The sequence below is a fragment of the Falco punctatus genome (genome assembly GCF_963210335.1).
Source record: "Falco punctatus genome assembly, chromosome: 8".
In the NCBI taxonomy this organism is placed as follows: Eukaryota; Metazoa; Chordata; class Aves; order Falconiformes; family Falconidae; genus Falco; species Falco punctatus.
The window spans coordinates 46,337,331-46,353,540 of record NC_137588.1 but is presented as its reverse complement, the minus strand read 5'-3'; the positions used below and the strand labels follow the sequence as shown (position 1 = coordinate 46,353,540).

The 16,210-nt window shown below is 53.5% G+C and overlaps 1 protein-coding gene across 3 annotated transcripts in view; it reads right to left on the bottom strand.

Annotated features, from left to right (window-relative positions):
• The window catches only part of ETF1 (eukaryotic translation termination factor 1), a 28,495-nt gene extending 16,309 nt beyond the window's left edge, over positions 1-12,186 (bottom strand). The window contains exons 1-2 of one of the 3 annotated variants that reach the window (XM_080398572.1): positions 12,037-12,186; positions 11,803-11,947 (exon numbers count right to left, since the gene is read on the bottom strand). In XM_080398572.1, coding sequence (XP_080254698.1) covers positions 11,803-11,888 — 86 coding nt within the window. In that variant the 5' untranslated portion in view covers positions 11,889-11,947; positions 12,037-12,186. Of the gene's footprint in view, positions 1-11,802; positions 11,961-12,036 lie in introns of those variants that run through there. The other 2 variants (XM_080398574.1, XM_080398573.1) reach the window with 2 other exon arrangements.
• Between the last annotated feature and the right edge of the window lie 4,024 nt (positions 12,187-16,210).

Here is a 16,210-nt window from a genome sequence, read left to right as displayed (position 1 = left end):
CCCCTAGCAAGCACACTGCCAGGCAGAACTTCATTACAGAATTGTTACAGTGAACAATTAAGTAATCAATCTAGATTAAGGCAGTGCTCACACACTGGCAGCTCGTGATCGAACGTGCAATGAGCTGGTTCTTCCCTGAATCATCCCCAGCGCTCCTGCAGGAAGGATGGACCTGAAGCACTCTGGATTATATTCTGCTCAGAAGGATCCCGATTTCAAAATGCAGCATTGGCAAGAGGCTCCCTCCCTCGTTTTAGCGTACCCAAGACAAATTATACTAGATCAGCTGAAAGCTAATGCTTTCAGACTGAACTGAGCCGGGGAGTTTTAAGCAACTAGAGACAGTTGCTGTCCCTATTCTGGGCTAAGGAGTGCCTGCACAGCAGCCAAATAGCTGCCACTGTAACGCAAGTATGTGCATCAAGGACCCGAAACGCTCCCAGATTATTTGCTTTGCAAGTAACTGGCATCCTGGACCACAGGCCAGCACAACACGTGGCACTGCACAAGGGACTGGAGAGGAGGAAACGAAAGCATTAAGGGCACCTGTTCACACACTACAAAGAAGCAAGGGGGCAATTAAGCACCGACCTCTGGAAAGGTAGAAACACTTCACTGTGGGTACTACGGTAACTACTCATGCTGTGCCAGCCCTGCCAGTAATTGGCAATTAGATCAGCTTTAGCATGGCCTGGAAGGTACAGCATTAGGTATCTCTAGGATAGAAGATGATGATCAGGGCTCCAACTTTGCTCCTAAACCACTGCAGGTGAGCTCCAACAACCTGCCAGACAGCTGTTGGGGGGAATGGGTGGACAAACAAACACAAACACATTTTGCACTCTCAAGACAGCAATTTCTTTAGAAAATTGAGGTGGATAGGACAGCCTGTTCTATTATTAAAACTTCAATGTTACTACAGTTTGAATTTTAGACAACTGTACCACAAACTAAACAGCTTTCCCAGTCACAGAGAGGCCCAAGAGCAAATGTTAACAAGTTATCACAGCGAGTGGCAGTGCGTGCGGTGCTGAATCATCACTAACCTAGCCCTGAAAAGCTGAAGGGGAAAGTTTTGCCAGTAATCCTGCAAACAGGTATTACGGCATCCAAGCAGCTCATTTTCCCTGCAAGATCTTCCTGCACTGCCTAACAGGTATCATCTGACAGATCTCACTGTGCCTTACAACAGCTGTGGTACCTGCAGACCAAGAAGAGAGCCACTGGGTTCTTTCCAGAAGCAAGAGCAAGGATTTCACAGAAGACACACCAGCTGGACTGCTGTTTGGAGTCCCAAGCCATGTCTGGCACCAGGAGCGGTGCCCACTGCGGACACATTTTACGGTTCAGCATGAGGAAACCACCACAGCAGAAGGGCAGTGCACAAAGCAAGCCGTGTGTCACATTTGAGATAAGCTGCCAAGTACACCCCATGGCTGGTTTTCATTACAGCTGGCAGTTAAGCCTCCTGTTCTGGGTGACCATCTTCATCCACAGGGATTCGGTTTCTACTCTTTTGCCCATCAGAAGGGAACAGCTGAGCAGATCCTCAGACCTTCAGCTTTCAGCTGAAACTAGAAACTGGTCTAATGGTTTTCTAAAAGACTTCTACCATCTTACACAGCACTATGTCAGTAAAACGGCTACCTGCATGGCCACGTACCACGCAAAACCAAACCAGGGAGCACTGACTGTAGCTACGCTTGACTTGGCAGCCAAGAGCAATCCCAACCAGAAGTCTGAGGAGTAACAGTCACTCAACCTGCCTCCTGGAATCTGGGATATGTGCTGGCAAAGGAGAGCGTTAATTTAACAGACATGCCATATAAATAGCAGTTACTGGCCTACCCTGTGGTATCAGAGGAGACTTCACAAACAGCAGCTGAGCTGTAGTTGTTCCACAATGAAACATTTTACACGAATAGCATACTGTGTAATGTGGAGATGCAGAGGCAAGGAAGGTCAGTCATTCCCTCGGACTCAAAATGAGCATATTTTTACAGTGCACTAGCTTCATGAGCATTTTGCTTTCCCCAGGAACCAAGGGCAGCACAAGGCCTATATGTGATTGTGCCAGAGACTGGCAGGAGCACGGAGCAAACATGCTTTCAGATAATCTGATCTTAACCACCTACCACAGCTAGGAAGCTTTCTATGAAATAACTGTTGCCACATACTGCTTCAAGCGATGATACCTGCCCAAGGTAACATCTGTTGGTCTCCATCCAAGAGGACTGCAGATTACTGGGCAGGCATTACATGTACCGAGGAGCCCAAGCTGCCTGGACAGCCAAGACTGCTGAAGTTATATGATGGCTAGACCAGTTCCATCACTGACACATCCACAGCCAGCTGCAAGATGGATGCCAGCAATATCTATTTAGCCTAAGGCAGAGTTTCACCAGGCACATACCACAGGTCCAGGAGAAGAGAGCTACCTTTGAGCAAATATCCACACAGCACTGCAGGCATATGGTGCTTCAGCGAAGGACTAAGAGGAGAGCACAGTCCACACAAGCAGTGACGCAAGTAAAGAATATATGAGCATTTTTTTGATCCTGTATCTGAGCAGAGATGTTGAATCAAGCACTATAAAAAGTAAGTGTCCTTTGGTATAGGCAAGCACAAAACTGCTGGTTCAGGTTCTCTTACAAAACACAGGCCATTAGACACTCCCTATTCATACAAGCTCTGTATGCAACAGCGCTGACCTTGCCGTAGGGAAGTTCTAAGCATATGCTCTTACAACTTATGAATTATGCTTGTGAAGTACATAAACAGGTCACAGCCATGCCCTTTAGAGACTTAAGGTCCTTTAATAAGACAAAGCCTTCATCAAATAGGAAATGGCTCAAGTCCACTTGAGATGCCAAATCTAGAGAGAAGACAGCAGATGCAAAACCTGGAAATCCTGTCAGCCTGCTAAGAAACAGCAGAGACAATCTTAAGAGTCTAGGATCCCTTCAGAACTTTCCAGAGGCAACGTCATCTGGAAGCTTACCCAAAGACCGCATTGCCTGTGAGAACATTGGTTGAATGCTTTGCAACAAACACAAGCCAGCATGCCTCAATATAATTGCTGCTTGAGAAGCAAGAGCTTTTTGTGATGTCTCCATCAGAAATAGATGAAATCCCACTCCCTGTTCAGATGATGGGCTCAAAGCACAGCTGGAGCAGGAGACAAGTGCTGCATGGATACCTAGACAGAACACACACCACCAGTTAGCTTGGCAATGGGATCTACCATTAGCTCCTTTGAAGTTTAATGCAAAGTTGAGCTGAAAGCTGTGCAGTTGGCAGTACATTTTACAGCACTGTTTCAGCAAGAACCTCACAACTCCCACCTCAGAGGCATTCTGCATTTCACCACAGCACACGCCAGAACTCTGGATCATCTATTAAAAGGCGACATCAATACAAGTTGCTCCTCAAATGTTTCCAGGTCATGCAAAGAAGGGTATGAAGATGTGGAAGAGACCGGTTCCCAAGCAAAAGTACAGCAGAGAGATGACCTCTCTGGATCCAGTGCCACCTCAGAAGCCCAGAAAAAAGCACAAGGTGGGGGCAGGGTGGATAGGAAGGGAGGACTGCAGAGCCAGAAGACCAAGTAATTCTTTCCCCAAGAATACTTTTCAGCATAAGCATTAATTGGAGAAAGCCAGCCCCCCTCCCCCGAGTCCAAGAAACACTCCAGACAGCTAATTCCCCGTCAAGTCTTTGAATGCCACCTCCACCCTGGACAAAGGAAAATCACTTTGCTGCACAGCATGAGGCCATGCAGCTATTGCCACCATGGCTCACACAATGCCAAGCTCTCACGCTGTAGTTCTGTCCCAGAGCCCTGGACAGGAATCTTGTACATCATCTTCCTGTAACGCTGGCAAATGCGGCAGAAAGCATTTTGTGTAACCAGACACAGTTTGAACAGACATTAAGATTGTCCTGGAAAGGTATTCTGCCCTCTTACTCTAACCCACTGACCTTCTCAAAGCCCCAGGTGCCAAGCAAGCTTACCAAGTGCAAGCTAGGGAGCAGAGCATGAACCCACCCTGGAAAAGAGAAGTGAGCCTGCTTTCCTCAGTGCACCCCCTGCTTCAGCAGCAAGGGAAAGCTTCCCAGAGGGAGGCAGCAAATGGCTGCTTCAGCAAAGGAGCAGAGGCAAGCCTGGCTAGTGTCTCGCCAAGGGTCAGGCAAGGTAGTGCTCTCCCCACTTCAGCAGTCACGGGCCTGCTGCCAGGATATGCCTCCTGAGCTCAGCATGCATCACTCCCCAGGGACAGAAAGGAGGTGAAAGAAGAATCAGGTCACAGACCTCTATTCCTCCACATCACAGAGAATTTGGCCAGGTATCGCATGTCCGAAGGCTGCACAAGTAGCAGGTAACAGCAAGCCCTTGCCCATTGGTCCACCAGGCACCACCTGCGCAGAGGCCAAGAGCAGCAGCTCCATGCTCTGAGCTTCCACCTGTCCCCAGCTCTGACACTGCGGCTGCTGCTCAGGCAACACCAGCACCCAGATCCCAACTCAGTTCCGCAGCTCCAGGAGCAGATCCTGGCTGACTTCATCCCCTGTTGCTGAAGAGCAGTGAATCAGCACCAGTGGACACAGCACACCCCACAGGGAAGGTGAATTAATGCCACTCCGAAATACTTGGATCAAAGGCAACACATCACAAAACATAATTGTGAAGGCATGTTTTGAACAGGCCTTATTGGCTGCATCTGACCTCATGCAGAAAGCCCGGATGCCCAATTACTGGTAAGTGGAACAGACATTTCTGCACTTCAGACATTTGTGACTCACCGCCTTAGTTTTGCGACAGCTCCCCTGCTCTCCCTCCTCCCTCTCCAATTATTAATGCTCCAAGTTTAAAAGACTTGTTGCATTATGCTAATGGGCCAGTTGGGTACAAGATGTACACTGAGGGACTGAACCAACAAATCCAGATTTGCTTGTTAAGATGTTAATGCCTCAGAGCTACGTGGGAATCGGTAGCTAACAGGGGCAAAAAAGAAATCCAATTGCCACAAAGCCAAAAAAGTCTGTCCTCTTTTGAAATGCTCATTCCTGTCTTCCACCACGTCATTTATCTTCAGCAGTCAGGGGCTCATTCATTAGCTCTATGTGAATGATGATCTGTGTATGAATCACACTGTTCACTAATGATTCACACAGTTGTGAAAGAGGGTATCAGGCTGCTGAACTACCAAGGGCTATAAACCACTTACTAGAGTTCCTGTCTGACATGTAACCACTCTCCCAGATCAGGTCATTTTCTGCCACTTGCTAGCGTGTACTCTCAAAACAGCACTTCCTAATTGTTGCTATAATTCAAAAGGAACAGGTAGAGCAGGCAGATGAGAAAGCCCAGGAAATGTTTTACAAGAATTAGACACAGGCAACCAGCAGGATGTCAACAACCCTTTGGATGTTCTCCCCCGGCTTTGGCTGTCTTCTCACCTGGCGCAGAGAGAGGGCAGCTTTCTCACACCACCCACCCTTGACAGCACTGAAAGACAAGCTCTTAAGAAACACTGCCTTAGTCCGGAGAGGTCTGATCAGCCCCACTCACATGAACTCAATATTCAGCTTCTAACCCAGCACTATGAAGACTGGCAGCCTGAAGAGACTCGAACAGTCAGCGCAGGGAAGCAGCATGTAAGCAGCTGCAGTACATCCTATGTCATTACCTGCCACAGAGCCCTCAGACACCACTACTGCCCTGGACTACTATTTCTATTCCAGCCTCTCTCCCAGCATCTCCTCCTCCTCACACTACCATTGCCTCTAACAGAAATGGACCTCCTTTAGAAATTACCCTTAAGACAAGGGGGCTAAGAAAGCACTACTTCGAGGAAGCAATTTGGTTTAGGTAAGAACTGAAATCGCAACCTCTTCCCTGAACACTCCACACTTTAATGACAGATCATAAAGCCAAAGCACAGAATTCCTTGTCAGTAACATTCCACGTGCCACCCCGCAGATGCTACTGTTCCAGTCCTTGCCCCACTCATCTGCCTCTCATTCCCCACAGAGTAAAAGAGAAGCTATTTACCCCAAGGCTGGCCCAGCCCAGATTCCAGCCGAATCAAAAGACTTTTAGCAAAGGTAGGTCCACTGGAGACAGCAGCTTGCTGGAAAAAGATCCTCAGGGCTATCCCATGACTGGCACTAGCACGACATGTCAGCCCTGCAACCCAATTAACACAGCACAAGTTGGAAAGCCAAGTAGTACCTTGCCACAGCACTGCCCTTCACAGATCGACCAGCTCACCCAGGCCCGGTTCAAGGTCTCCTTCATAGTCCACGTCCTAAGGTGAAACCTTCGGTTCTGCAGAAACAGATCCTGTATCAACGGTTAAACTGTTTCCCAGAGCCCAGATCAGAAGCACGGCCACAATGACAGACCCCGATAAAGAAAGCAGGGAAAGAGATCTGCTGCCAGCCTGGGAGCAGGGCAGGGAGCCTCTGAACCAACACATCTCTGGCAGCATATCCAGAAATCAAAGTGATGAAAGGCCACACCAAATCCTCCTCCTGATGTATGACATCATTTAAAGACAAGATAGCTATACTGGTACTTGCCTAGACACGGTGGTATTGTTACGCTCGAGTAAGACACAGTACACCACTATATATGGTGTACTGTATCTTACAGGCGTATATGGTGCAGCAGAAGAATTCACACCAGAATAAAGAATCAACTATTCCAGCACATTCAACTGTTCAACAGTTACTCCAGCACAGTTGCAACTTCAGTGCAACGAAGTTGTACAGTGCCTGCTATCAGTAGAAAAGCCATCTACAGTCAAGTGCTGCAGATGCTCCCAGTGACTACTTGCACTGCCTAATTCAGGAGAGAAATACAGCTCAGACGCAGCACAGTATAACCTCGCACCGCCAGCTTCCCAGCACTGTGTTCAAGATGAATCAGGAATAAGGCAAACCTGCACATGGCATCTGCTTGTGACTGACCACAGTTATTCCCTAAGTGCATCCCAGCAGCTAGCGCTGCCCCAGCATTCACAGCTGTAGTGTCAACTCACAAGGTGGGCTTTCAGGTCCCTTTTGGAAAGGCCACCATCCTAACAGCAGAACAGGACAAGACCTTCTTGCTCTCCAGAACCACCAGGTTGTCCAACAGGTCTCAGCCTTGCCAACTTGCCTGGTCACCAAAGTGGCATCATCCCAGGAGACCCCAGAACAAGGTGTGGAGATGCCCAGCCTACCACCCACCTTCACGCAAGTGGCCTCCCATCCCTGTCGCACCAGGCTGAGAAAGAGTAGCAGTTTGAGGCTAATTCCAAAGTTGGGCTCTTCTGCCAGGACCAGCAAGGCTCTAGATGAACTGCAGGAGAACCCTGCTCCAAATGATGCTTTCTGCAACACAAGCTGGGCAAATCATTTATGTCTAAGCAACAGGTCAGCTCTTCTACCCTTCAAGAAGAACTAGTATACGTTTCGCTTCACAGGAATTCCCACATATTTTCAGGCCTCTGTCCTTCCCGGTGACACGTTTGGTTTCTCCCGTATTTTGGTTTCTCCCGTAGCAGATTGAGGTCTCAACTTGGCAGAATCCAAACCCTAGCAGGAAACTGCACTGCTTTGCTTTCCCATGGCTCCGGAGACACCAAGACTTCCCTTCTCCTGCCGTTTCTCCATTCTCCTGCTTTGATACATTTCTTCCAGTCACAACCAGAGTTAAGTTACTTGTTGAGACTTAGTTTCTGCATTTGCTGAGAAGCCTGCATATGCCCTGTTCCCCCCTACCTTCCAAATACTTAGTTTGGAAAAAAAAAAAATTCAACACACTCTATTTGTCAGCCTTAGTTGTCCTTGCAGACAGAGCCTTCAAAGACATCATTCTCTTCGCCTGTTTCAGTAAAATAACTAATAAGGGGTGCTGCTCTGAAAGAGCAAGTCCAAGGCAGGAGAGATGATGTCTCAAGGGAGCAGGTTCATGAAGGTTTGACCATTATTAATGCAGCTCCACACCCTGCATCAGCACTTGCTGTGCTCTCAGGGTCAGAAAGTCCATCTGGCAGCGGAGGTGAGAGGTATTGGTAAATAGTTTCTGAGCAAAGCTGTTTGCAGGACGAAAACCCTTGTATCCAAGACTTTCAGAAGTTTTCCAAATGTGATTGAGATGTGACGTCTCAGGCCTAAGCCTGCAAGGAGACTGCTAGTGGTTGCTGATACTCAATTTTGCCAAGCATTTACAGCTTAGATTAGCAGAAAAAACTGACCATAGCCCTGCTAACTATTCAGAACTGCAAAGACCAAAGGAACAAAGAGTGATTGTCAGTTTAACACTGACACTGGAAAACTGCACGAAGCAACAGCAGAAAAGCCCCAAGAGAGAGGACAAGGGAAAAACATAGTGGCTCATACCACTTGTACTTGAGCTGCTGCAACATCCACATCAAAAGACATGGCTGCAACTTCTAGGGGGCACAGTCTAGCACCAAGTCTCTCTTTTACAAAAACTAACGGTGGCCTGGAAGCAGAATCACTTTGTAAGGGAGAAGCAGAAAGGCTTGATGAAAGTCTGAGCACTCCAAGCTACCAGAGATGAATGACAAGGCTAGACTTCTCACAAGGGCTGGCTCACCACCAGCCTTTTACCCTCATCATCTTCTGGCTAGAAAGGTTAATTGCCTGTAGTACAGAACTCATGCCCCATTTGCTCTCATACATACATACTCTGCAGATACCACATACCCCCCCCCTTCCTTTCTCACTAAATCAGAAAGACCAACTCATTCGCTTTGTACAGTATCAGACAGTTTGCAACTCAACTTTGGAAGAGCTAGGAGGAGATAACAGACACTTCGGCTTGAAGCAGCAAGATACTGACAAAAGCTCCTTCTACTCCCTGCCAGAAAACGCAGGGTTTTGAGGTGGGTTTGAGAGTTTCAATAATTAGGTTGCATTTTTTTTATTTCCCAGATGAGTGAGAAAGCCAGCTTCCCTAAGCAAGGCCGGAAAAATAACACAGGACTTTCTTGCTAGAAGTGTTACCTTAAAGTTTCAGAAGCAGCCTTACCCTCGCTGGCCTCTAACCGATCACCTTCTGGTGAAGCTGAAGCTGTGATCCTTCTCCCTCGGTTTTCTGAGCAAATACTGCCACTTACCTCACCTATCCCAGACACGATAAAAGAACTTCCTTGCTCTCCTGCTTGCTTAACATTTTGATAACATTCTGCAGATTTCATTGAGATTTTACCAAAATAGCTGGGTAACAGCAGAAGTGCCCCAACCACCACATACGAATCAAATGCCTAGCTCCAGCTTCCTCTGTTTCCCGTCCCTTTGATCCACTGCAGGAACAACCAGCACATGAAACTGGGACACTGCTGCTGGGTCACTGTTAGGAGTACATGAGTAAGGGAAGGTGGAGACGCCAAGGAGTCCCTAGCTCTCTACATCACCCTATTTAAAGGCTTTGCCCCCTAACCCACCCAGAACAGGTCTTCCTACTTCACAGGAAGAGGAAGTGACCCTCCCAAAGGCCGGAAAAGCCCGTTTCACTGCCTCACACCTCTTGTGCCTGAAGCCGAAAGCTTCTGGTGGCAAAAGTTGTAGCATCTCTTCCCCTTACTAGGCCCAAACTCAGTAGGATAGTTTTAGCTAGGACTCCATGGAAGCACAACACACATTTACACATAACCAGCATAAGCTTGCTTACTGAAGGATTGCTAGCATCAGCGGCCTTCGTCAGGTGGCGGTTTAAGCAGCTAGCACACGTATTAAGGAACAGCAGTATCACGACAGCTAGGAGAGATGCTGGATCCAGAGGGCTCAACTAAACCTCCTACAAGCACTTTCTTGCGCTTGCAGCACCTTTACCACAAAGTAGAGATGTGCCAGGGATCACCGATAGGGAAAAGAGGGAAGACAGCTGGGCTGTGGCCCCAGGAAGCTGTTACCCCTAACAGCCACCCGCTCCAAGCTAGCCCTTCAGCCTCAGCTCCCCCAGGAGCTCTCCAATACCAGTTTTAATCTTGTTCTCTACAACGTTCATCTGTTCCAAACAACATAAGAGCTGCTGCCGCTAAAGGTAGACATGCTTACGCTACCACATTTTGAATCAGAGAGAGACAAAATGCTAGCTGTACATTTCCAAAACACACCCCAGCCTCCCTTGGTTCTGTTGCAGAGACCAATAGCTGTTTTTACAAGCTGCAATGGGTGCCTGTAGCTCCCAAAGCCCTTTCAACTTCACAGCAGAAGTCATTTACGCGCTCCCATGCTTGCTGGGATCTCCCCATAAGTACAACACATGCTGTCAAGGCTGTGCGAAGGCACAGCCAAATGATCAGCTTTGGCAGTCAAAGTCCACTCTGCTGCAGGGAAGGACAACCCTGGCTCCCCACTTTGTTTTCCCACAACCTCATCCCTTGCCCAGCAAAATTATAAATCAGATTTTTAAAAAAATTTAGGGAGACCTGTGGCTTGTGTTCTCCTCCTCATTGCCATCCTGCCTGGGTTACTTTTCAGCTGAACGATTCCCCTGGCCTACTCTACACACAAGAACAAGCACGAGCACTAAAGAAAGAACAAGACGGCAGCTCTGCTTACGCGAGCTGTCCAAAGGCAACCTGCCTTTTGGGTGGCCACAGAATGGTGCCAGCGGTGCCCCAGCTAGATTAACAGTGGTTCAGATGAACCTATGGAAACTGGAGCCGCAAGGGTAGCTAAGGAGTCACCCTTGATTTTTATTTTATTGCATTGCACACCGAGACACACACCTTCTTCGCTATTTCACAGCTCTAGAACCTGTAGTTCTTTCTGTTACTCAAGCCAGAGTGGGTTCCTGACCAGTGCAACAAGCAGCTGCTGAGTAAGCCATGGAAACAGGCACCATGTCACTGTTGGCTGTAAGAACATCCAGAAGTCTAACTTCTAGCGGGGAAAAAAAGAAATCAAAGTGCAAGGCTGATATAAGCAGGATTAGAGACTTTAAAGGGAACACTACCCAAGCTCGGGAAGAGCGTGCTTTCAGGGAAATGGGGCAGAGCGCTTTCGCTGGAAGGTGAAGGGGTGAGAAAGAGCAAATAGGTGTCAATATGAGAAGTAAGGCAGGAAGGGCTGCCTCGGCCCCTGCCTCCCTGCCCTCACCCTGCTGCCTTCCCCGGGCCAGCTGGTCCCTTGGGAGGGGCCCAAGCCTGCACGGGGGGCAGCGGAGCAGTCTACTCCCGCTGGAATCCGCCGCTCCCCGGTGCCAGCTGGCACGGGGCGGCCGGGGGCACGGCCAGGCCGGGCCCACGTGGAGCTCGGCAGCCAGCGCGGGGCCGGGGGCACACACCTGTGACACCCCCGCAGCGGCGGCCGGGTGCAGCTCACCCGCTGCGGGGGCGGGGGGCAGCGGCTGCCGAGCCGCCACCGGGCCGAGGCCAGCGGGCAGCTCAGCGGCGGGCGCTGTCCCGCTCCCGCACGGCCACGCTTCCTTTCCGCGCCGAAGACTTCCCGGTGCCCCCGGGGTGGAAGCGGCCCTCCCCGCCGGACCCCAGCCCCACTTTGCTCCGCCAGCCCCGGGCCCCAGGTGGCCACAGGGACCCTCCGCCTCACCACGCGGCCAGACAAAAGGGCACCGGGGCCGGGACCGCCGGGACGGGGCTGCGCCTCGCCTCGCCTCCCTCCGCCCCCGCGGCGGCAGGCCCGGGCCCGGGCTGCAGGGCCCCCGCTCCGGCCGGGACCCCCCTCCCCGCCCCGGCACCCCCGGGGCGGCCGGCCCCGCTGCCCACCGGCCCGCCCTCCCGCCGCGGCCGCCCCTGAGGCGGCGCAGGCCCCGCCGCTCACCCGCGGGCCGCCTCCAGGCTCTTGATGAGCTTCTTGATCTTCCAGATCTCCACGTTGCGGTCGGCAGCGCTGGGATCGTCCGCCATCTTCTCCCTCCTCCTCCTCCTCCTCCTCCTCCTCCTCCTCCTGCTGCGGCTGCGGCGGCCTGCGGCGGGCCGGCGGCACAGACACAGCGGTTAAACCCCCGCCCCGGCGCGGCCCGGCCCCGCCGCCGCCCGCCCGCCGCTCCCTCACCTCAGGCCCGGTCCCCCCCGGCGGCGCGCGGCTGGCGGCGGCGCTGACGTCGGACACCGGCTGCTCGCGCTCCCCCTCTCCGCGCTGCATGTGTTGCAATCGGCTCACATGGGGCCTGTGACATCACTTCCGGGGGACCGGGGCGGGGGGCGGCCGTCCGCCCCGCCCGCGCGGGAGCGGAGCGCCACACCATAGGCCTGCTGACGGCCCCTCACCGCCCTCTTTCCACGCCGCTATTGGCCGCCGCTCCGCGCGGGGCGCTATGGGTCGCGTAGTCCGCGGCCCGCCCCGGCGGGGCCGCGGCGCTCGGCCGGGCGGGGCGGGGCGGCACGGCGGATCTCGCGAGAGCTGCGAGGCAGAGCCCGGGTGCGCTTAAAGGGCCCGCGGCCGCGGCGTGGCTCGGGGTAGGGTTTGCGGCGGCCCTGGCTGCCCGCAGCGTCTCAGCACCCCTCACCCCCGGACCATCCCCCCCTTCCCCGGACCCTGCGGTTGGCGTCTGTGTCACACCCACCTACCGGGCGGTGTCACCCTCCAAGGCCGCCTATGCGCCCCCCCGGGCAGCGGGCCACCTCTGTTACAGCCCATGCCACCCGCTGTGCCCCCGGCAGCCCGCCGGGGCGGGCAGCGGAACCTGTGCCCCTGGGCCAGCCGCTCCCAGCAGCGCCAGACGGGCCCTCACGGGCGGGATCTCCGGTCCCCGGGCGGCCGCCGCCCCTCAGCACGGCCGGGGCGTTCTCGGAGCCACCCAGGCCCCCCCGGCCCGTCCGGGTCACGCCGGGGGGAGCTGAGCTGGGCGGGGGGCGAGGGTGCACTTACGGAGTCGCAGGGTTATCCTTTCCCTGGAAAAGTCACCTTCCTGCCGGCCTTGTCTGCAGAGGCCTCAGCCTGTGCTCGGGGCGCTGCTCCGGGTCCCCACGTCCCGAGGCGGGCGGCGAGAGCGGCCGGGTTCAGGGGCGGCCAGAGACCTGGGGCGCGGGGTGGAGGGGACCCGGCTGGCGGGGGGGTGGTGCCCCTGCCGCCCTGTCCTGCACCGGGCAGATAAGCCAGCACCGGGCTGCCCGGCGGGTGGGGGCCCCGTGCCCTGCAGGGCCGCAGCTTGGCTCGGCGGGGGGCAACCTCCTGCAGCGCCCCCCGGGGCCCGGGCGAGCGGGGGGCTCACGCCAGCCCGTGCCCGGCACAGCAGTGGCTTGGCTGGGGCAGCAGGGCTCCCCGTGTGCCCCTGCAGCGCCCCGGGGCTGGGGCCTCTCCTATTAACGCACCATTTGAGGGGGGTTGGCCCGGCAGCCCCGCTCCGGGGTGACAGGCTGGCAGGCCCCCCCTTGGTGCTGCCGCTCGGCGGGACAGCGGGGCAGTGGGGGGCGACCCGCCTCTGCGTGTCTGAGCACGGGTTCAAGAACTGCAGATAAACAGCAAACACAGCCCCAGCCTCCCCGCCTGGGCCTGGTGAGAACTGGGACCTACTGGGCTTCCTGGGGGATGGCAGCCCTGCACAGGAGGAAAGTGAGATGGAGCCTCTCCCCATCCTCCGCCAGACAGTGGCTGCCAGTGCACTGCAAGGCACGGCTCCTTTTTAAAACCCCTCTCCAAGTAGCACGGCAGCGTATTGAAGGCCACAACCGGCTTTTTTGGCCCCAAAGGAGCCAGGCAGCGGGGCTGGGAGCACCATGGCCCGGGGAGTGCCTGCTGGTTCTGCCTCTGGCAGTGCCTGAAGCAGGACTGGCCGGGACCGGGGCATGAAAAGATGCTGAAGCCATTTACTTGTTTCTTTTATGAAGCGGTAGCAGGGAGGTTGCCCCCTCCCGCCCCACCCCCGAGGTGATGCTCTCCTGGTGATGTTGTGCAGGCACCAGCTGGATGCTGTGGGGGTTCGTGGACGAGGTGTCCCTCCAGCCCCAGTCTGCCTCCCTGGGACATACCAGCCCTGGTGTTTGCCATCAGCCTGGTCACCACTGCCCTGCCCAGGGCAGCCTGGCCTCCAAGCTGTGCCCTGCCCCCCGAGCTCACTGCAGCCTCCTCTCCCTCCTGCACTGCCTCTTGGCTCCCCGGCCCAGCATGCCCCAGTAAGGCAGCAGTGAAGCCCTGCTGGGAGCTGGGCACAGCTGGGCAGCACCGTCACCTGAGCAGAGATTGGTCTGGGACTCAGCCTGAAGCTGCTTTTTTCTATCAACAGGGTCATGCCAGGGAGATGCCGTGAATTTCTGAACTACTTGGTTGGATTTAAAGTTCTGTTTTCCTGAGGCTGAGCAAATACCAATTTCAACACTTAGATATTTTTTCCACATGCATCTGGTCCCACACAGCCCTTTATAATCCTCCTCGGTACAGTAAGACACTGGATTATGCCAGGCTTTAGGAGATGATCTGCTGAGATGGAAGTTTATGTGCCTGATAGGACAGGGACAGCGTACACACAAGTCACCCCGTGCTTCCCTGGCAATCCTGCCCTTCCAATTCAACCCAGGGACTGGACTCCAGAAAGCACCTGCTGAGCAACCCAGTTACTGTCTCCCAGTGCGATGCACCCACTTTGCCATGGCACTTTCTGCTCCAGCCTTCTCGATGCGACAGACGCTGCCATCAGTTCCCCCCGCAGCTCTCCCGCTGGCTGGCTGACACAGATGCCGAGCAGCGCCTGTCTCCAACAGCCGGCACAGCTCCGTGGGAATGAGGAGGGAGCCGAGAGCAGCGACGGGGACACAGCCACTGAATTGGAGAGAACTTCTTCAATACGCTGCCGTGCTACTTGGAGAGGGGTTTAAAAGAGGAGCCGTGCCTTCGCAGTGCACTGGCAGCCACTGTCTGGCGGAGGATGGGGAGAGGCTCCATCTCACTTTCCTCCTGTGCAGTGCTGCGATCCCCCAGGAAGCCCAGTAGGTCCCAGTCCTCACCAGCCACGCTCCCCTAACATGGCATGCTGCAGTGCTCTGGGCTGGGGGAAAATGCTTTTAGGAAAGGAAAAGCAGCCATTGCAGATACCCTGCACCCGACTGACATGTCAGCCTTCCCTCCCCCATCACAGTCAGGCAGGAGCCGTGATGCTGGAATCTACTATCCCAGTCCTGTTTGTGTTAGGGAATGTTGCGGGTTTGAGGCAGTCTGACTTCCAGAGCCCAGGGAGGCCGTGACTTGCACAGACCTGCTCCCATCTGCAGAGGACATGGCGAGAGGACGCATAAAGGTGGAAGCACGCAGCACAAACATGGCTTGGTCACCTTTTTCCCCCAAAGAACATGTGCAAAACTTCTTAATTACTATCCTACAGACCAGCAATTTTTTCCGGAGCTAGTGCACTGCTGGGGCTACAGGCTTCCTAAATGAGTATCAGCCTACAAGGAAAGTGACAGCAGGCAATGAACCCCAAAACCTCCTTTCTCCAGGTGCTGACAGATACCTTCCTAGCGGTGGGACGGCAGCAGCTAACTCTGCTGGACAGGAGTCACTCCTTTTCACAACACAACAGCCCAGCTGCTGCATCTCCTGCCTTCCTGGCAGTTTTTCACAGCTAGAAACTGTTTTCAGCATGACACACATCACCTGATTTCACTTCTCCCTCCCCAGTTCAATAATTTAGCTTATAAAGGAGGAGCTAAGAACAGTGCATTAAAAAATAAAGAACATCTATGAAAGATGTATTTAAACCGTGACAGGGAAAATAATTCATTGAAGAAGCAAAGGCCAACCCTGATCAATGATTCAGGACCCTGGAGGCTGCGAGATGATGATCCATCACCTTGGCCCTGATGGCACAGCGAGCCCAGAACAGAGGCAAGAGCACGCGAGCAGCAGCCCCCACACGCAGCAGCGCTGTCCTAGGCTGCCCCGGCTCTGCTGCAGAACATCTGGCTGTGGTTTCCGGGACAGGAAAAGCTTCCACAGAGGATGATTTCCAGTGTTTCACTTAAGGACATTTCCTTTCAGCACCTGAAATACCCAGCTTGCTTTGCTGGGAAATTCCTTCTCTTGTTCAAACTCATTTCATACAGGGGACCACTTCTGACAGGAGCAGCAGCAGAGGGAAATTCAGGACAGAAGTCACCTCTACAAGCAAGTTTTGTAAAGGAAATTATTCCCAGGAGATGCCCAGCCAAATGCTCCCTGCCATTACCAAACTCACATACAGAGAGGAGTAGGGTTATGCTGTGACAGAACGAAGCACACAGCTTTGCACAGAAAA